This window comes from Prorops nasuta, unplaced genomic scaffold (genome assembly GCF_024137725.1).
Source record: "Prorops nasuta isolate Cenicafe-Biocafe unplaced genomic scaffold, Cenicafe_Pnas_1.2 PNAS00025, whole genome shotgun sequence".
Taxonomy (NCBI): domain Eukaryota; kingdom Metazoa; phylum Arthropoda; class Insecta; order Hymenoptera; family Bethylidae; genus Prorops; species Prorops nasuta.
The window spans coordinates 3420747-3442660 of NW_027116822.1; the positions used below are offsets into that span (position 1 = coordinate 3420747).

Sequence of the window (21914 nt, forward strand, 5' to 3'; positions counted from 1 at the left end):
TTTACCTGTCGTCTTTTTGCATAATTGCAAAAACTACGATCAAACGACACCAATGCAACGATGGCCTGCACTGTATATTTATCGTTCAAAGGTGAAATTATATTTTGCCGGTAGAATATAAATTTTGTCGAATCGCCGGGTAATTCGCCAGGATACTTTTTTCCAGCTCCTACCAGGTGGCAGTAAGAGTAGATTCGTTTCTCGAGTGCTGCTGCGCGGGTAAGTAGATTTTCTCGGGAGAACCTAGAGGGCACGACTGAGTGTCGTAAAAAATAGATCCACGTGCAGCAGCAGTTCTCCCCTGTAAGGAGAAAAATAATAATAATTCGAGACGCGTCGATCGGAACATTGCGGATATATAGCGAGATTGAACTTTTAAAGAGTAGATTCTAAAGCGATAAATCGATCATGGTATGCGCACATACCTGTTTCTCGCAGCTTTTTATCATACACGGTGTACGAGCGAGCATAAAGCGTAAAAGTGTGCTGGGTATCTGCGCGCGAATTCACGGGAGCCAAGAGATTTTAGGCGCGCGTTCGACGTCACAAGCGCCTTTTCCACTTCGCACTTCCATACACCGCGTACAATCGCATCTTATTATCAAGGTCGGTCGCTCGATAATAATCATCGCTTCTTATACGCATCCACTGCAAAAACCTACGCTACATCGCGCAGTAGTCTGGATCGACGCGAAGTATAACGATACAGCAACGAACGATATTTCCCCGAGCAAACAAGATGATCGCACAATGGAGGATCGTAAAAAGTTAATTGTCCGTTGAGCAATGGAGCTCGCGTTTCGGCATTTTTCAGCGCGTTGCTGCGCTAGTGGGGAGTGTCAGGTGTTTCGCGTCTTTTCCCTAGAAGCGCTGCAACGTGGTAATGGCAAAAACGCAAAGGCGTCACGCTCGGTTCGCGATCGGCATTGCTGAATCTGCCAAGCGACTTGCCCCGGCTTATGTATTTCCGGGTTGCCATTTATTTTCCTTTCCGCGTTACGGGATCGCCCATGGCGATTGCGTCGGGTCCCATTAGCGTTGCAAGATTGCCAGCCGAGATTTCATAATTCCCATTAGACGCCGCGTGGCCGTACGGGGGCCCCGGCCGTCCGTCGAACGAAGAGGTACGCGGCTCTAATTTTCCAGCGACCGGAACTCTCGCGATTGATTCGCCATTTAACAGTTATATATATATATATAGCATATCTGGCCGATAAAGCGGCGCGATCGTTAGTCCCGGACCGGATTGCGGACTGGAGTGGTCCGCTCGAGAACCATGCACTTTCGAAAACCAAACAAACCAACAATATATTTATATATATATATACCTATACATACCGAAGGTTCACCGTGCTTGAGCAGCCACGTCGCTGCAGATAACGAGCAGAATTATGCGCATTGTATATACGCTGCTCTTGATAAAATATTACCCACTTGTAATTATTCAAGCGATTCTAGAATTGTCTCGCTCTATAACTGGACTTTGAAACTCCGTCGTGTTACTTTTTTCCTCCACGTACCGTGCGACGCGCGACAGCAAATTGCGTTTTAGCATCGAACAGCGACGGGCGCGCGTCAACTACGGAAATTTGACAAAATCGCTTCTATATCGTATAATAACATAACGATGGCGTTCTTCCTCGGGCTTTCTAACGCGCGGTCTTACTTAACTCGCGAGGCTCCGGTAAAATTAAAACTCGGTTAAATTACGCTTTGGAATATGTAAGCCCGACTCTTTCGAATCGTGACGTTAACGTGCGTGCAGTTGAATTTCGCGAATACCTGCATCGTGTTGATACATCACTGGTCGGTATAATCAGTGAAAGTTGGCTTCATCTTTCCTCCCACTTGTAATATATATATATATATAGCTTCGAGCTAGTTGGCGCTTCTTGTCTACATCGATGATTACCTGCCAACGATACAACCGGTACCACACATTCTTTCGACGAATGCCTCTACGCGGGTTATTGATTCGAGTTTGAAAATGTTGCTGTTTGGTAGAATGTAGCATGTACATAGTGCGTGTGCACGCATAAAGAACTCGTATATGGTAATTCCTGACGCGACAATGTCAACTCGTTTTTTCCCGGTGGCTACCGGTTTTAACGCACGTGCGTGATTGCTCGTGGAATGAAAATCAGATGCGTGCGCGCGTCAGGTGGGCGGCCATGCGAGCGCGTATGGAGCAGCTGGCCGCGTGCGCGAATAACGAGCCGAGCAAATAAACAGGAGCAAAACGTCGCGGCCTGCGATGCCTGCACCATCGCCTCCTCGCGCCTTACGTAAACCTTCCGATGGAAACTCGAGATGATCTTATACCTGGGTCAGATAAGAAAACGTCAAAATTCATTAAGCTTGATTAATGCTCGCTAAATCAAGAGTATATCTCGCCAGTCGCGCAAATTAATGCTAAAATTATTCGCCTGGAGAGAATAGGAGGAAACAATGGTCATGGGAAAATTTAGAAAGCAACATGGATTCCGAAATGAAAATGAGCCATGGAAAAGGAAAAGGAATTCTTTCCAAGGTGACGTTGTGCGATTCTTCCGAAACTCCCAGTCTTACGTACTTCTCCGTGCACTCGGCATATATATATATATATATATATATATAGTTGATATTAGGTAAATTGCGTGGTTAGATCGGAGCGATAAGGATGGTAATTGGAGAGATGCGAGTGCTCGAGGTGCGAGAAACCGCGAGCCGCCGTCTGCCAGCTAGTAAACCAGCTGGGAAACATATATATATATATATGTATAGACACAATGAAGCATGGTAAGCTGAAATTCCCGCTAAATTCTACATGCACGAGCAACTCAAGAGAGGAGGAGGTTCGAAGGAGAGGCGTGGGCAGTGCAATGGCAAAAAAGGTCTCCACGTGCGTAAATTATCCGGCGAAATAAAAGGAACGATCCAGCGCGAGAGAGACTCGCGCGAGCAGTTTTGCATTGGCGTTCTGCCAAGGCCTCCCTACTTTCTAACGACAATCATTTTTATGTAATGCCTATTATTCCTTTGCTTTATCACGCGAAGCGTGTAAAAACTCGCGGTAAAGATATACACACCGCTGACACTGAAAATACAGTGGAGAAAACACACAGGTCTGGTCGTGAAGGTTTCAGTAAAACAGGTGATTTTTAACGAGTACCATTCGCTCTAGTTTTATTACAACAAACGTAAATACAAATATCGTGTAAATTACAAAGTACGACGTGGAATATTACGGCGGGTTGTGTGTACGGGCAGGCAGGCAGGCAGGCAGGGTTAAAGAAGGGGGTAGGAGGGTATTTTTATCATTCTGGGCTTATATATATATATATACGCGGCGGAAATGACCTTTCGGAATTATCCGATGAGGGACTAGAAGGACCTCTTTGGCGATCGACCCGCGTCCAAGAAAACGTCGCACACATCTCGCACAACAATATATAGTTTCATCCCTGGCCAGCCTCTACGAACCTTTTCCACCATTCGTCTTCTCCTCGACATCTCGAGTCTTGCCAAAAACAACGTGGCGAATACACACAAGAATATTACATATATATATATATATATATTTATATGTATACGGGAGGACCGGGACGCTTGGGTAAAACAAAATTGCGCACTTTGCTGTTTCTTCAACGAAACAAAAAAATTCTATCAATCTTTGATCGATATTTATACATATACGCGACAAGACACGAACATTTCACTTCCGCTCCAACACAAATATCACCAGTTTTCTTACTTTTTTTTCTCGTCTTTTTCTCCATTCCATTATACTCCACGTCCAACACGTTTCTCGTATCTCTGTTGCGCTGGCAACACGCAAACACTCATCATAGCAGATTGCAGTACATTTTTACAAGAGTATCTCGCTGTTCGTCGCTGTACATAGGAAAATAATTAAACTACTCTTTGATACGCAGGTGTAAATATATGGAGATTTGATCGCTGCGCCAAATGTATACGCGTTATCCAACAGGAATAATGAGACAAGAACAATCTAACGAATCGAATAAATAAATTAATTCTCGAGATCGACAATCTCGCATAGACGAGCCACATTTCACAAAAACGAACCAAGGACATAAATTCTCTGCTTTCATTTCTCCAATTGATTTATAATACAATTAATTTTTTTAACGCTAATATAATGTACAAACATCGTTTATATATATTTATATATATATATATATTATACACCAGACGTTCCGATTGATTGGTTTCACCTCGATTTTCAACGAGAACTCGCCCCCCTCCCCCTTTCCAACAAAACGCAATCGAGAACTCGGACCATAAGCGAAAATAGCGTTTGATAATAGCTTACGCGTAACGAACGCGATTCTTCCGTGGAATTTTCGTGTAATTAAATGCAAAAGGGTGCAGATTGAATGTACATACAATTATTGTGTAGGCTGCGCTTGTATACAGTGGATTGCGCGATTTTATACCGTCGTAGTTTAGCGTGGAGAAAGAAAGAGAGAACGAGGAGAAAGGAGAGGAGAAACGCGCGAGCGGAAATTGTTGTTTCGATTGGAAACCACCGGAAACTCGCGTTAATGCGCGTATAGCTCATTGAGACGGAAATTCGAAAATCGAGAGACGGTGAAATGCGATATTTTCTCATTTCTCTTCCCTCCCTCGATAATACGCTCCTTTCAATTTACCATACAAATATTTACCGTTATTCAATTGGCCGTGCATAAGTATAAGTATATCGAGATTAAAGACTATTTTTTCACGTGGAAAACGAGAAAAGTTTTTGCGCAACGATACAGCACGATCGAAAGTGATTAAATCGAGGTCGAACGATTTAATTGGGCCAAGAGACCCGCGTGTAAAGCGTCTATACAGATGTTTGCTCTAAATGCGAATTACCGGTTTCTGCGTTTCGTTCCCTCTCTCTCTCTCTCTCTCTCTCTCTCTCTCTCTCTCTCTCTCTCCCTCGTCTCTCTCAAAGAAGACAAACAACCAAATCTCGAGTGGCGCCAACCTTTCCTAATCGGATTATCGTACGTATAAGTGTAATTAACCGAGTCAGAGTAAAATCTCTCGTAGAAAACAATGAGTAAGCCAACTTATGAAAAACGAGTTCCTCCAGCAGCTAACATGCAGCATCTTCCTCTCGATCCTTCCACCTTTCGAGAATCACAGTTTTGGTGCAGAGTTATATTTATATACCGCCCCATATGAGAAATTCCGCAACAACGTTGGGCCTCATCGCGGGGTAAGAAAAACAATGTGGAACGCGCGCTTGTTTATTTCATTTTTCGCGATTTGGCCGGTCGAACTGGAACGTCGTTGAACCCGAGAATCGGGCACAGTTTGGTGCCTCGAGCGGAAAAAAGGGGCTTCGGACCGACTTTCTCTCGAGAGCAAGTGTGACGCGATAGCTCGGCGCTTCATTGGAAAAGAGAAGGAGTGGAAGGGAGAGGGGGCGGGGGGGGGGGGGGGCAATATGAGATTCCAGCTTTTAAAGCTTAACACCTTAACCATAAAAGTACATAATAGTCGATTCCCGAAGATTTGGTAACTCGAGTGGTGCGCCCAAAAGATACTCGCTCAGTCCACTTGGATCCTTAAAAGCTAAATCAGTCACTTTCTCGATAAGCGCGGATTTCTGTTGGGTCTGTCCTCCGGGTCGCTGGCGGAGGATCGTCTTCTTCGGGCGGGAGCGCGCGCGATAAACTACTTGACGTAATGCTTCTTCCTACTGGACGTCCTCACGCACGGAGCTTCGGAATGTTTCAAACACGTGGCGGTGCACCTCGAAGAAGGAAAGACCTCGCTGAATCTGCATTTCATCAGAGTCGGCGATTTCTGGGAGGCGGAGGACTCCATCTCCGCAGCCTTGTCACCCTCGAAGAACCTGCACATCTCTCGCACCGGAACGGACCTGGCGCCTCGGTTGAGATCGTGAAGAGACCTGGCGCGTTGCTTGCCTCTGGGACTCGGATGAGCGGTCGTCCTGCCGAGATCCTCGGTGCTCCTGGCTAGGCGGCCTCCCAGCCTCGACAAGGACTCGAACAGGGTCAGCTTCTCCCGCACCGGAACGTAATGATCCACCCTCTGACATCGTTCCAGCAACCTGGCAACGTCCTCCTCGCAGGGTGGACTGGTCAGTCTGGTCAGACTGACGAGGGACCTGGGTGAGGTGGAAACGGCAGTGGGTTCCGAGTGTCCGTTGGACAGGGATTGCCGAGGAAGCGGAATCCTCGAGGTCACCAGTGCCAGACGTTCCTTGCGCTCCTGAAGAGTCTCCACCGAGTTCTGAGCGTGGTACTGACAATTGGACTGAGGCTGCGGTTTATCACGAGTGCACCTCCTCTCCCTGGCCCTGCTCCTGCGTTCACCAACGTCGTGCCTGAGGATTCCAGGACTCGGGGGCCCGTTGCTCTTCGGACTGTTGTTGTTCCTGTCGTCGTCGTCGTCGTTATCTTCTTCATCGTCGTCGTCGTTGCAACGGCTCTCGTCGAACCTCACGATGGACTCGACCGGTTTCACAGGCGGAAGCCTGTTCACCGGATGGTTCTCGTTTTCCGGGAGGATGTTCGTGTTGGTTGTTGGTGAAACCGGAAGCTCCTTCTTGGGCGATCGCAGATGGGTCTGGTCGTTGTCGTTCGCTGGGTATACTCCGTTTCGAGACCTGCCATTGGAGAGCTTTGCTACCTCGTTATTATTATTATTATTATTAATGTTATTGTTCTCCTCGGCCCTATCTCTTCGTCTCCTGGCGTCTTCTTCCAACACTCGTCGACTCCTCGCCTCGTTCTCGCGTCTTCTGGCCTCCTTGTACCTCTGTATCCTCTGCTCCCTGGTGTCCGGTTCCGGTATGCAGACCGAGGAGTCCACCGAGTCGACGCTGGTAACGCAACCTCCTCCTCCGCCGTAAGGAAGACTGTCGTCGCTGCTCTCGCTGCTCTCGCTGCAGCCCCAGGTCCTACTCGCCGTTGGATCCTTCGCGATTATACTCGGTACGTTCCTGAACTCGCCGAGCAGATCATCGTCGCTCGAGTTGCTACTGGACCAGCCTCGTAGCTCGCTGCGAGCTCGCCTCCTCGACTCCTCGAGCATGATCGTCGCGTTTCTGGCGTTCTTCTCCGTCGGGGAGTCGCTGGGCCAGCAACGGAGTTCGCTGCGCGATCTTCTTCTCGATTCGGTTGGACTGTCCGGAAGTGGGACTGGTCCCCTCGGACCAATCGTCAGAATTTCCAGGAAATTCAAACAGCGCTGTGCTCGAAACGGCGTCTGCCGGACGAGCTCCGCTGCGATGGCTCTTACCCAGGACCAATAGATCGGCTCGGTGTCAGCCTGGAAGCAGAAGAATATATGGTTCACCATTAACATTTGCACTGTATCGTGTGTGTTAAATACAAGAAAATCTATGAGATTCGTCTATCGCACGCAAGATTAATCGACTTATATTCTTCCATTCGCGAAAAAAAGTCCCAATGAAATTCCCAGATACTTTCGCCAAGGTTCTGCAACTATGTACATAGAACGGTGTAACGAGAGATTGATTAACGACCTCGGCACGGATACGCGTGGTCCCGGCTAATCCGAACGGGACTGGGTTATCACCGGAAACAGTCTGGCACGTTTAATGGATGTAGGTTCGGAGTTCAGCTTGATTAAGTGCACGCATGAATTCCGGGAGCAGTCTGACTGGTCTATCCGTAGCTGGATTTCGAAAGTCTCGTTTGCCATTTTTGACAGAAGCGAAATTCTACTTAGCCTTGGAGCTGTCTCGCGGTGCAAGAAGAGGAAGGAAACCAGTTGGAGCCCGGCCGAAGAAGCCTTATGTGGAATGGAAGGCGGATTTTCTAATAATTTCAACGCGATGGTTTCGGATCGTTTGGAGGAATACATAGGTAGGAGGGAGGGGGGGGGGATATAGCAGCGAGGAGAGATACGAGGGAATAAGACACACGGATGCTGAGTGGGACGTAACGGAGCCCCCAAGAGCGATCTCGCGTCTCCAGCGTCCTTGGTATGACTAAGCGGGGCCGAGGGCGGAGAAGAAGAAGAAACTTCCTCGCGAGTGACTACCATGCTGACCGGATAAGATTGGTGGGGGATCCTTGACAATGGCAGGTCATGGGAGAGCGCTGCCTCGGGATCCCACGCCTTCCTTTATCTCGAGCATCGACAGGAGCGAGTCCTGACCTTGCCTACTGACCTTATTAGGTAGTCAGGACGACCGCTCTTGCGTAATCTCCTCCGTACATCATCCTACTCCCGATAAAAAGAAATGTATACAGATATGCTACTGCGAGGTATCCCTGGCGCCTCCTGAAACATTGCTCAAATTGCCGAGGAAACTTTCTAAAATTTTCTTTTCCAGACGTGTGCAGCGGTGTAACCGGAAAGCGAGCAAAGGCGTCGATGGCAGTCGTCGCCGTAGATGTGAAAGCTGGATAAATGGGAATTTTGGGGGAGACCAAGGAACCGGGAGAGTCAACGGTCGCTCCACTGGAATCGAGCAATTGTATAATAGCTTGCTTAGAAATCGAACGTCGACGTTTGCCAGGCTGTAATTAGACGCTGCGCTGTTCAGCGAAACGGGAGCTAAAGGCCCGGCCGACACTGCCACGAGAAAGTGTTTACAGCCAAGGAAACGGATTGTGCCGGAGATAAAAGCCATTTACATGCAATTACATTGCGTGGTGCAGAGAATTATCTCTCTTGGTCATTACCTCTTACTTGCCTCTACCGAGCGCGTTCTCTCTCTCTCTCTCTCTCTCTCTCTCTCTCTCTCTCTCTCTCTATAGAGAGAAGAACTCCTCTCTATTTAATAAACAGATGTAGCGTACCGTACAGAGTGCATGGCCAGAGTTTATATCAAAACTCGACTATTTCAGTAACGTCTATTCCCTCATCGGTATACCTAAGCACTCGGGGAACCGTGGAACCTTGCCAAATTGCAGAGTTACTCGGGATAGTACGAAAGAAATATATAAGACGTAGGTCAGGGACCTTCCACTGGGGGGTACCAAGCCATCTCGATAATAAGACAGATCGATGCAAACAATTTCGCAAAGTCGTGTGCTTCCAACGGAATTGCAAATGGAATGTTCATAGTGCTGGTGATATTGATCGACGTCAACGATCTTGCGTAATCAAACTGTCTCGCTATATCTTCATTGATTTTCTTTAGCGGAGAGTCGACGAATCGTTCGAGTATAGGAGAGTGCATTAATTACCCAAAATGTGGCAAGGGAGTGGCCTTGAGAATTGCTGAGGGTGAAACCCAGAGCGAGAACGTGTGGTTGACAGAGGCTCGGTGGGGCTTGTCGAAGGTTCATCGCCCTTAGGGGCAACCGCATTGGGGTACCCTCGACCCACAACCAGCCCATCCTGATACAAACGATCCTCCTCTCACCCAAGTCCTCAACGTACAGCTCCCCTGCAATCAAACCAAAGAAATTCCATTGATAAATATAACTGGCAGAAATAATTCATTTCTTATAAATTAAATTTTAATTTAATTCCTTCTTTAACCGAGATCATATATAATAAGTTAGACCAGACGTGCATGGACCAAAAATATCCTGTTTCGTTGGTAAAGAGCAAAGGAATAAGGAGGACATTCTTTGGCATTCTCTGACGTCACTCGATTGGTAAGCGTAGGGTGACAGACATTGCTCTATCAACCCCATAGTGAAAATGGCTCTGACACACCCACGCATATATATCGTCACGCAGCGTTCTCTCTCTCTCTCTCTCTCTCTCTCTCTCTCGATTGTTTTTGCCCGAGCGATAAAAATAGACGTTTATCCCGAGCCATGCTGCGAAACTGCTGGCGCCTTCGATCGAGTTTACGGCGCCAAACATATCAACGCAATTGTTCTTCTGCTATTACTATTCAATCGCTCCTTGACCGGATCAAAAACATTCAATAACGATCAGTTAGCGATACGACTCTCCACTCACTTACAGCGAGATACGTCTTTCGCAAATATTCATTTTCAGTTTATTTACAAATAATACAATTGAAACTCTGTCCTATACTATACGGTTCACTCACGATCGATGTCCCATTACTTCTCGAACCAAATCTATATATCGACAGCTCTATAGGTACACAGTCTTCAGGGTTAATATACATAACGGTACTCCAGAGCCCTTTTTCAAAGTTCCAGTTTTAATAGGTTAAGGGGAGGGGAGGGGGGGGGGGGGGATCCATCGTTAAATTCTCGTTGCCTGGCCTAAATTCCTGAAATGTCCAAACAGCTTCGGATAGACCACAGCCATCGGTTCTTCGGCAACATTCCACCTACAAATTCATCGATTCCAAACGATCGACGGCTCGCGATGAGCTCGGATGCTTCTTGCTAATTCATCATCGTTCGCAGTACTTCAGCAACAGTAATCTTATGAAAGAGTAATACGTCGAACGATCGAAGTGTTTAATTTTCCTCAACGCAATTACGACACGGTAAATGGCAGCATAATCGTCGTAGTCGGTTTCTAAATATCCCTGGTAGCAAGTGCACTTTACGAGGTTTCGTGCTGATTCATAAACATCATGAATATCTTCCCAGAAGTATCTGCACCGACCTTGAGGATTCTATGTGAGTCATGGTTACAGAACTGTCGCTAGCTCATTGATGGGATCTTCGAAGGATAAAAAAAAAGGAAGCACGATTCTAGTTTCCAGAGCCGCGTAGAGGAGAGCGATATATCGGGGCCAGGTCCGCGCTAATGAAATTCGAAGCGTGAAATTGGTAAGGACTGCCACGCCTCGCTGTTTCGCAAGTTGCATACCACGTGTTACCAATATGGCCGCCGTAGGAAAAACACGATAAAAAAGCAGGGAGTTAATATATACATTAGGGTGGTCATTAAAAAAAAAAATTTGGCGGATCCTTAAGAAACACTAGTATTTGATGAGAAACTACAGTGGTTGAAACCTGTGGCCTGACAAATGATAGAAACACGTGCCTCATTGGGATCAAATATAATTTTCGCAGAATTTTACAGTTTTTCGCAGATAACTCATTAAATATTCGATTCTATGAAAAGATGCATATAACCTTTTCTCTGAAGAATTAAATTCTACACAATAAAGGTTCTATACATTTTTCTTCTAGAATGCATACTAATGGAGATAATGCTGAAAAATCGATCCTCTTTTTCGTTTAATATATACACATTATATTGACATATGCTCATATGAGTAGTTATTCTTATTTCGCTGTAGTTACACATTTTATTTCTCTCAATTTAATAAAATATGTTAATTGTACGGTAAACTAAAAATAATTATTCATATAAACATATCAATATAATGTGTATAAACGAACAGGAGGATCGATTTTTCAGCAATATCTCCATTAGTATGCGTTCTAGAAGAAAAATGTATAGAACCTTTATTGTGTAGAATTTAATTCTGCAGAGAAAAGGTTATATGCATCTTTTCATAGAATCGAATATTTAATGAGTTATCTGCGAAAAACTGTAAAATTCTTCGAAAATTATATTTGATCGCAATGAGGCACGTGTTTCCATCATTTGTCAGGCCACAGGTTTCAACCACCGTACTTTCTCATCAAATACTAGTGGTTTTTGGGGATCCGTCAAAAATTTTTTTTAACGACCGCCCTAATATACATATATACAAGAATGAGGGACGGAGATGAAAATGTCTCTTGTGTGTATGTGTTGTGAGGTCTCTCGTACATACTACAAGTACATCCAGTATATATATATATACATAAAGTGCACTATATCATATAGTAGTGAGGGCTCTCTCGTCGGGACCATTAATCTCATTTTCCAAACGAGAGACTTGGTTTTCCGTGGAGGCCTCGGAGACACGCTCGATCGGAAAGTGGAGTCCTCGAGAGTCTCCTGGAAGATCGGCTCTCTCACGGTCCATTAAATCGCTGACAGGGTGTCACCGTGTGAACGCGCCATAAACACCTCCTTTCTCAAAGCAGCATCTCTTTCACTGGTTTCGAGTGCGCTCAAGCTTACCGCAAAAGTTTCATGGATACGCGGATAACGGCAGATGCTCGATGGCGCTTCGCTCGAATATGTGTCAAGGCATAGTTTAACAACAGTCGTTTCGCTGTCATCGCAGCACAGACTCGTAGCTATATCTCCCTTCCATCGCGCATAGCTTTCCGAAAACGAAGAAAGTGCGCGCGACACATTCGACTGTACACATACATATATATATATATATACACTGCTCTATGAAAATGGCGCCGGGAACAATGACGCGTCAGTTTGTCTCTCCCCCTCCAAAAAATTCCATTCGTAACACGTGCTATCAGAGAAGAGAGAAAAACGAAAGGGAAATCTCTCCCCGTGGCAGAAATCTGCCTCTGCGCTTGCACGATTTATTCGGCTACCGATGGTTTACCGAGTTAATGAGTGATTTCTCCGTTGCGGAGAAAGAAACGGGATTAAAATATTCATAGGGCAAAACTGCTACGGGTCCTGAGCAAATAAAATTGCCTGAACTAATGGCGAGTCGTAAAGAACATTTTTTTCTCGCCTGCTTTCAGTTGACAAGGAGTCATTTAGCTCTAAATGCAAATGAGAATCGACTGTGCACGAAAATTGATCACATCGTGTGTCTCTCTCTTTATGCGTGGCATGCTCCCGGGTTGCAGCGCGCTGAAAGAGGAAGAGGAAGTGGAAGAGGCAGGTCTCACGATAATCCTGCGCGAAAGTGTCCTCTTTTCTTCCGTTATACAGTCTCTCTCGGTCAACGCAATCCTGTTTGCGGCTCGTCCATTTTTCACCTCGTTCCTTCACGCTCCTCTGCCTCCTGTCAGTCCTGGCGCGTCATTCGTGCCAAACGGGAGTACCATGAATTATTTATTCACGCACACCCTCGATTTTCCACGCTACCTCCCCTCCCCCCTCTCCTCTCTCTCTCTCTCTCTGTCCCTCGAGAAAGAGAGAAACCCGGCCCTTTGAAGAATTACACGCTCTTCCAAGCTCGTTGCATTAGAAAAAGGAGAAATTCCGAAGGAAGCTTTTTGTCCAGCCCCAAATACAAAACGATTGGACTAATTAATTACGATTCACTTCGGAGATTAGCGATGCAAATATATCTCCACATGAAATTTGACGAGAGTTTCATTGTGTGGATCGATTCCAGGCACGCGGAAAGCAACGGAACGCGACGTGAAAGTGACGCTGCAGTCCGTCACGAAAGCGGAAGTCCCCGCGTGCCGGCCGAGGGACCAGGAAGTGGAGGCGGTGCTCGCGCGCGCGCGCAAAAAAAAAAATGCATTGACCGTTACTTCATGCTCGGCAAGGAAAATTTAATGGAAAAAATGTACGTGTAAAAATAGACGGACGCGAACTGACAGAAAATTAATGATTCGAATGTTAACGAACCGTCCGTTTGTTTCTGCAGACGGAGCGAAAGAGCGGTAGTCGAGCGAGCGTCCTCCGGATTGATTGGAATTCTCAACGCGATTTGTTTTCGCGGCGATCCTCCACCGGGGAATAATGGCCGTGCGTATAATGGAAATAGAGAGGAGCCTTATGAGCGAGCAGCACAAGGACAATGACGAATGGTCGGTTTTTCTCACGTGACGGTGCTTATTAGGAAGGGTCGACCCTGAATTATAGCAAATTACGTCGGAGCTGTCGCCGAAGCCTGAAACTTTGGCACCACCACTAATTATAAAACAATTTATCTCCGGTGTTAGCGAGCATTGTGCGAAGAATAGCGCAAAAGTGGGAATTTTCTCCCACGACGCGTATACGAACTTCTCGCGCGGCCGGGATTCATTAGGAGAATTACGCAAGTTTCCCTATATATATATATATATATATGCACACGTTACTCCCTTCAGGTGTCTTTGCAGGATAATCGCATTAGGCTTCTCCGCAGTTTTTTCCTACTGGGAGTCAAATTACTCTGCCGTCTCTTCGCGCAATGTATGGATATTTTTTTCTCATTCAATTACCACCATTGAGCTCTCTCGTTCCTCCGTAGCCCTTGACGCGCGCGCGCGCGTTCTTAACGAGGCTTTATTAGCTTACCTCGGAGACTTTTTCTCCATATTCTTTCGGATCTCGCGATCAAAGCTATGCAAATACGCGCTATATGCTCGGCTATTATTGAGTTTTTGCTATTGTCGTTTTTTTTTTAGGGCACGATACGGCCCTGCTCGGAGCAGCACGAGCACGCAGAGCCAACCGCATTGTCTCACCGGCTCAACAAACGGTTCGTTAGTGGTAATTATAAGGTGAACCCGTTAGAGGAGCAGCGTGTGTGAGCGTTTTTGCGCAGGACTGTTATCCGGCAACTGCAGGATAATGTCCTCCTCGTGGTCCCCGAGCGAGACGGCCGACTCGTAATTTAATCATTTCCCACTTATCACGGAGAAAATTATTTCTCATTTTCATTAGCACCGCGCCGACTCGGTTAGCACCGGTTAATATCCTTAACGACACGCGACCTAATTAAAGTCCTCTTCGATGAGATCCCGTTGTGCTTGTTTCTCGCCGCGAATAACTTACTTTACCCCTCCCCCCTCCTCCCTCTTTTATTATATATATATATATATCTGTACCAATCAAACGCCTCGGCATTATTCTCCCTCGAGGATCGATCACTGTCGGTGGGTGAAAGAAAATTTCTCGTGAAAAATGTCGTTGGCCGAAAGAAAATTCTCCACAGGAGTCAGTCGTATTGGCACTGGTTTCGCAGTGTCAATCGACTTTCAGGACTAGGCTTGAAAAAAGGACTTTTGTGCGGCCTGGCACAATCCTCGGCGAGTATTACAAACGATTTGTCCAAGAGAATGAGTAGGAAGGATGCTGAATAATAGGAGGGGCCTTGTGGAGAATATTCGCGCGCGCGCGCGTGTGTATGTGCGTGTAACAGTCTTCAGTGCGAATCAATCGTGTGGAAAACACGTTTGTCGTTTTCCCTCGCCACCCAGTATAGTCCTCCTCTCCGGCCACGTCGATCGTTCCGCAAAAACCTATCGATAAGGAGAGAACAGCTCGAGAGCGAGCGATCCCCTTCGAGAGAAATTAAATCTAGATACGCTGTATACATAAATACATTATAGATTTGCTCGGAGAACATTTATGCGAACCACTGTATATATATATATATATATATATATATATAGTACATTGTTCCGGGAGAGTCGCAATGTTTTTGCTAATTTTTTCTGCTCTTTTTTCGTCGGACTAATATTAAGGGTAGGGAGGAGGGAGGGGGGGGGGGGGGAGTGTACACGGGTCTGTCGCTAGGACTTTCACCACCCGAATCGGTTTTCTTTTCACACCAGCTCGAGATTCTAAGCTCGTCCTTTGCGACGACCCCTTGCGCTACACGGTCATCAATCTTCTCATGTAAATCGCGCATTCGTCTTCAACACGAGTCATTTATATTATCTCGCTTTAGCCGGGCTCTTCATCCCCCGGTATTATGCCCCGGCCGGTGTCTCCGTATGCTTTTTTTGCGCGTGCCCTACCACGTGTGTCAATCCCCCCCCCCCTTCTTCTTATTTCCAGCTCGGTGTCTCCGTCTCGCCTGCCTCTTCCCCTCTCCCTCTTCAATCGCAGAGCTGCCTTGCCTTCCTGCCACAGCAGCCTGTCTATATATATATATATATATGTACACCACACTGGTGAACCCTGTATCTCCTCTTCCTTACCTCCACCCAACCTCTTCTCACCTTCTCCCATCCTTCCCTGCGTGAGACACCTTGCGAACCGTTTTTCCAGGACCGCACACTGAGATAAAGGATTAGCCGAATTGGTTAAACTGCGGTTGCTCATAGTTTTCCGTTTCCACTGATTTATCGACTTTGACCCAGCACGCACAAACACAAATACACTTCTCCGCGTAAACCGAAAATATATACAGTGTACATATATGCAGGCTCGGTTTCATTCAAATTACTCGCCTCGTTATTTCAAGCAGAGAGCGAAAGCTTCTTAATTTTAAACCTCGAGAGATTCCTCGAATGCTCATTGTAAATATTGTCTCTATAATTCTGCCTTTCACAAAGCGCCATTGTCGATCGATATATATATATATATACATATATAGATATATATTAGCTTGCACAATGACGGCCGGAAAACGCAACGAGGTAACAATACTTATTGTCAAGTAGGGTAGCCGTGTACCGAGAAGAGTTTATAAATAAAGGTGGAAGAGTCGTTAAAAGAAAGCATTTGTCGCGCTTTGCCCCGATTGCTCCTCCGCGCGCCTTTACCGATCGATGCACGCACGATTTGAAAATAAATTCCGCGCCGTTAAAAATATCAAAGTCCGAGCTGGTGCTGGCTTTTCGCGCGCGACGGGCAAAAAACGGTAAAAATAAGCAGCGAGCTGCGAGACTCGCTCGAGGCTGCATGGTGGGAGCCACGTAAACGAGACGCGAGCTGCCAAGGAAACAGAGAGACATTGACGAGAGCCGCGATGCGCACCACGTGTTCCGCAGGCGCTTCTCTCGGGGAAATCGGCTAATTGAACGAAGCGTTCGTTTCTTCACCGCGCGCAACCAGATAATATCGCTCGCCTCGTGGGAAGAAACTGCTGCTCGCCTTGGTGACAAATTGCTCGAGGATAAATTAAATGCTCTATATAGATATATTTGTAGAAAGCTCGCGTTAATTATCGCATTGATACAGCCTCGGGCGACGGGGAACAAAGGCCAACGAGATTTTTCGATGAAAAGCCAGATTTTTCTTACTCGTTAATTTCTAAGTTGGCTGGATTGGAGAATAATGCTCGCGCGACTATATATCCGGTGGCGATCGAATCGCTCGGGATGAATCGTCAGAAATGGCGAGTCGACTGCTGGAATAAAACACGTGACGAGCATTCGAAAGGCTGACGAGGCAGTAACGCGAATAGGAAGGAAGTTGCCTGCACTGAGAAAAACCTGACGCGTAAAGCGCATCGTTCGCTGCCTGCTTCGCGCTCTCTGGCCTAATGGAACTGCTGCATTTGTGAGAAACAACAGGGACTAGAGCTTCTATATATATATATATTATATACACAGATTCTCTCTCTCTCTCGTTCGATCAGAATTAATAGAATCGCGCAGAGCTGTGTAAATGCAGGAGGGTAAAACTGAACGAGTAAAAGAAATATATATATATAGGGATTTAATGGGGGATGGTTCTGGAAGAGCGAAAAAAATTGCAAAGAGTTCAATGGTCTTGGAAATAGTACGTTTGTCCTTTTGCGGTCGTGACCTGCATGATCGACGATCCTAGTCGACAAAAGGACGGGCGGGATGGCCCAGAACTTGTCAAAGGACGTCTCTCCGCAGGACAATAGCTCTGTTTACCCTAGAAATTATCAGGATCCCACTGGAGGGTTCTTGCAGGATTCTGCAGGACCTCCGAATCCTGGTAGCATTCGATCGCCATTAGTCCTTCTCCTTTTCAAGGACTCTTTGCAGAATGCAGGATGTTCCTTTCGTGAAATTCCTCCTCTATCTTCTCTTTCACTATAGGAGACATTATTTTCCCTCTTTTTCTCTCTCTTTCTCTCTTGGGTATACCACATGTGCTGCCTGTTTTTTTTTTCAGATAGCTTTATCGATCTGCCAAACATACTAATGATGCTGCGGACGAATGATGCGAGGTCCCAAGCAGGTCCTGAGAATTTCAAGGATGACCAAGGTTACAAAGGACATTTGGACAAAAGTTGATCGGTCTTGGCGCGCGAACCCATATATATCCAGTCAGATCTAATTCGATAAAATTTGTCGCGCTTTTTGCAGAGTCCCAGAGTGAAATTCCATGTATGAAGAATCAATTGGCAGTGACTGGGAGGGTGGGGAAGAGTGTTGCAGGACTCGATCCTCGTCCTCGATGCACAACGCGTTTATTCGCTGCGGAGAGATCATTAATCTTCCTAAGGGCAGACTTTTTCGAATCTCGCACTCTGCGGCACTTCCAGCAAAAATTTCGCTTCACCGCGCGTGATCCTTTAAAAGCAATGCTCTCGGCTTTCCTCTCGCTCGATTAATATTTCTACGGTGCAATTTTTGTAGAGGCGCTCGGCAAAAAAAGAAGGCGTCTCAGGCGTGTCATTCGCAATGCACTAGAGAGTACTTTTCTTTTCCCGTCGATCGATCCTGCACAAAAACGCCGCATTATGTGACGGAAACAATGGCAGACGAGAGCCTTGCAGTCGCACGTGTGGCAGCTGCACGAGAAAAATCCTCGAGAGTTTTGCTGAAATCGCAAATGAACCTATGAAAAACGAGGGATAAATGCGCACGAGTCCATAAATAGTCTCGCGTCTATACCGGTCGATGAGGCAAAGAGAAATGCTCGCTAAATCACGTGTTTATCGAGAAATGAGGAAGAGAGGAGGAGGAGGAGGAGGGGGGGGGGGGAGGAAGAAATTGACATGTCCAGAAAGATCAATATGATAAGAGATCTCCGAGAAGCGAATACAACACCCCTCGACGTGTGGTACGAGTCTCTCATGGGGGTGTGGTGAACATGCGGGCATGTGTAATTTGAAACTTTTCAAAGAAACCCAAGTTTTCCTTTCAAGAATCACGTACGCACCCTCCTATTCGAAGAAAAATTCAATCTTCAATCCGATACTTTTTTCAACCGTGTGTTTTTTGAAAGAGAAACAGGGTTAAACGTTCCTTTATCTTCGGTGCTATATGGCACGGAATATAAACATATATATTATACATATGCAAACGTGGGCTATTTTTACAATGGCCTACGCAAGATAAATTAGTAGCTGCGCAAGAATGAACCACTGCTTTTTTAATCGGTGGGTGGTTACTGTTCTATAGGAGGCATAATTGCTGCCCCCTCGATTTGCACGAGTCGATGCAAATTCTTGGGGTCAAAGTACTGCCGCTCGCGTATAATAATTCAACGTAGAACGCGAGCGTTCTTATCGCGTAAGTTTACCACTCTCTCGCTCGGTAATTTCTCCAGTGCCGCTGAGAGAAATAAAAAATAGAGGGGGACGAGATCGAAATTGGGTATTAAGAAATTTACCGAATAGGCAATAATTTGCCAGAGGATTTCATTGGAAGGAGAGTACAAGGGTGTTGGCCATTGTAGTTAAATAAAGATTTATCAAAACTCTCGAGAGCATCCCTCTTGTATACATATATATATATATATATATACCGGGCGAGCAAACCGGCGCGAAATTAACCTTACAACTACGTCCTAGCAGTACGAAAATATCGAGCGACAGGGTCCTGACACCTTGTTGCCATAATTTTGTAACGGTACACCAGGGGTTCCCTTCACCCCTACCTCCCCCCCTCATCCGACTGGGCCCCGTAATTCCACGAAATTCGACTCGAATCGCACAACCCTTTCGACCGGCTGTCCACTGATTTACGAGCTTTTTTTTTTTTTTTGTAAGACGAGCCTCCTTTTCTCATCTCCTATCGCTTCTCTCTCGCGTCAAAGAAAATCCTAAACGGATTTTCCATTTGGCAATTTTTCACGCCTAGCTCCTTCTCTCCTCCTCCCTAACTACTATATATATAAGAAAGATTGCTCCTAAATTGGATATTATCGTTATGGTATATATATATATATATATACACTGCATTGCAAGGGTGAAGCATGAAATCTCAAAGGATCGAAGAGCTACGAGTACGTATAGCGGGGCTCGACCAAATGGATCTCGTAAAACTTTCGAAATTCGAGGCGGCCGGTAGAGGAGAAACAGTGGAGAATAGATATACTCCTCGAGTGGTAGTTTATGCATAATCGAGGTCAGCCTTTGCGCAGGTAATCCGGTATTATCATAAATTCGAAGGAAAGTGCAAAAATGGAAGCTACCGGCCAGCGGGGGGCTCCTGAAAGGATCCTCGGAAGAGAGAAGACGACAAGGTGTCGCGTGAGAAAGGGTTCCTGGGGGGCTTTTGTCGGTGATTATGGTTTTCTGTCGCCTGGACCCAAAACGGGCGCGAGAGAGCAGAACCTGATTCGTTTTTCCAACCCTGCTGAACCTTCTCGAGGACCTATATCTCTACCCCCCCCCCCCCCCTCCCCTAAACTCTTGCGCGTCCCTCCCCCTTGGCCGCACCACCAAGTAAACATAAATTATACAAATGAGAGCCCTCGCAATTCTATATAACCGACACGTTCTCTCCTCTTCCTTCGCCTCACCTCACCTCGCTCCTCTCCACACATATTCTCTCCATTCTAGATTATTCCAACTACGCGTTTCTCTGTTTGTTCCTATTGTTTCGAGGGCTCGCTTCGTACAGATTCTCCGACTGGCTGGTTCACCGAAGCGCTCGCGCGCGATCTTTCCCGTGACCTTGGAGAGCTCCAGCGAGAGAGCTGGAAAACTGGAAAGGACGAAAAATCGAAACCTGATTTACTTGGCAAGCACGGCGAGAGCGTCGTTGCGGGTCTCTCGAGCCTCGGCGGGAGAGAATATCGTGGAGCTTGAGTAAATACACGCGCATATATATAGGAGCGAGCGGCGAGGTTCCTCGTGCTCGACGGGATCGACTCTCCGATGCGAAGATCGAATTGGTACGTGTCTGGCGGTAAATATCGTGTAGGACCGGTTGTACCTTCCTCGATCTCCCCCCCCCCCCCCCCCAGTCCCTCCTTCCACCGCCAACAGCTGACCCGAGTAAGTGTCTTATTGGCCTGTCCAGCAAGATTAAAAAGTTTCGCGCCCGGAAGGGGACCGGGCGCGTGTTTACTTATTCGGGAATAAAACCAAACGTGCCCTTTGTCGTCTTTTCTTCCAACTACCGCTTTCCCTCTCGTCCACCCTGCGGTTCACCGGGGTTTTGTGTCCCGTTCTCTCTCTCTCTCTCTCTCTCGCTCTCGCACGCACGCACACTAGCCACTTCCACACGCGCGTTACCTTTGCGGTCTCCACTCGGCAATTGTGTGGATCAACAATTTTTTACCTTTTCTCCTCCTCTCCTCCTCCCCGTCTTCGAGCTGCCAAAACCCACAGACGCGCACGTATACACCGATATAAAAAACAAAAGAAAAAATGTCAACCGGTTGGAAGACTGACCGTGCGTTCTTAAGATGTAAAAAATGGAATTTGCGCGTCGATGCTTGGGAAATGTCATCGTTTGACAATGGCTTTCGTAATGGCCATCATTGACAGTGAGAGTTCCCCAGGATCTGCCGATCCTATCGGGGACTGCTAGACGTCGCTTTTCACTTTCCGTTGCAACACCACAATGGCGAGTCCCTGTGCAGAGCCCGTGTACCAGAGACAGAGAGAGAGAGAGAGAGAGAGTCTGTGTGTGTGCGCGCGTTGTATACACTACCCCCTCCGCAGCTCCCTGCCTTTAACCCGATCACCAGCACTGACGACTCAATTGCTGGGGTCTCTCTCCGATCGAGATAACATAGTCGACCGATTTTTCGTGACAAGCCCCATACAGCTGCCCCTATATGCATGCACAAACGCTACCAATACGCAGATTTCGTCGTCCCCTTCTCACTCCGAGAGGCAACAACTATACTGCCAGCTTTCCAACTCTGGATCTTCCTTCCTCAAATTAATTGCATCCGAAGGGAAATCAACCTTCCTATCCTTCCAATCAAATTTATCCCACTTTCTTCGATATCATTCCATAATCCCATTCACCCCTTCGCACTTGTACCGTATTTACGCTGCATTCTAATCTCACCCAATGAATTTTATCTTGAAGAAACTATTGAATTAATTAATTCCCTACTGGCGTAGACTCGTGCACGCGCGTCGGTGGTGTAAGAGAGATATAGTGACACCTAAGGAAACAGTGGAACAGACTCCTCAAATAATGAAGTTTATTCCTTTCCGGCCAGGACCCGTAATGAAATCGCGCCACACGTTTTATCCTCAATCTCGAAAGGCAAATAGAGGCTCGGAGTGTAATCGTCGTCGCAGTGGCAGATGGAAACTCGGGCTCCCAGGCGGAAGAAAGGTCGAGCGTTAACCCTCTCGTCGCGTG

At 46.6% G+C, this 21914-nt stretch overlaps 1 protein-coding gene across 3 annotated transcripts in view; it reads right to left on the bottom strand.

Moving 5' to 3' along the window:
- Positions 1–3153: 3153 nt before the first annotated feature.
- Positions 3154–21914, bottom strand: part of LOC136782228 (uncharacterized) — a 28999-nt gene continuing 10238 nt past the window's right edge. For all 3 annotated transcript variants that reach the window (XM_066741505.1, XM_066741506.1, XM_066741504.1), the window contains exons 2-3: positions 9192–9394; positions 3154–7299 (exon numbers count right to left, since the gene is read on the bottom strand). In XM_066741505.1, the coding sequence (XP_066597602.1) occupies positions 5677–7299; positions 9192–9394 (1826 nt within the window). In that variant the 3' untranslated portion in view covers positions 3154–5676. The remainder of the gene's footprint in view (positions 7300–9191; positions 9395–21914) is intronic.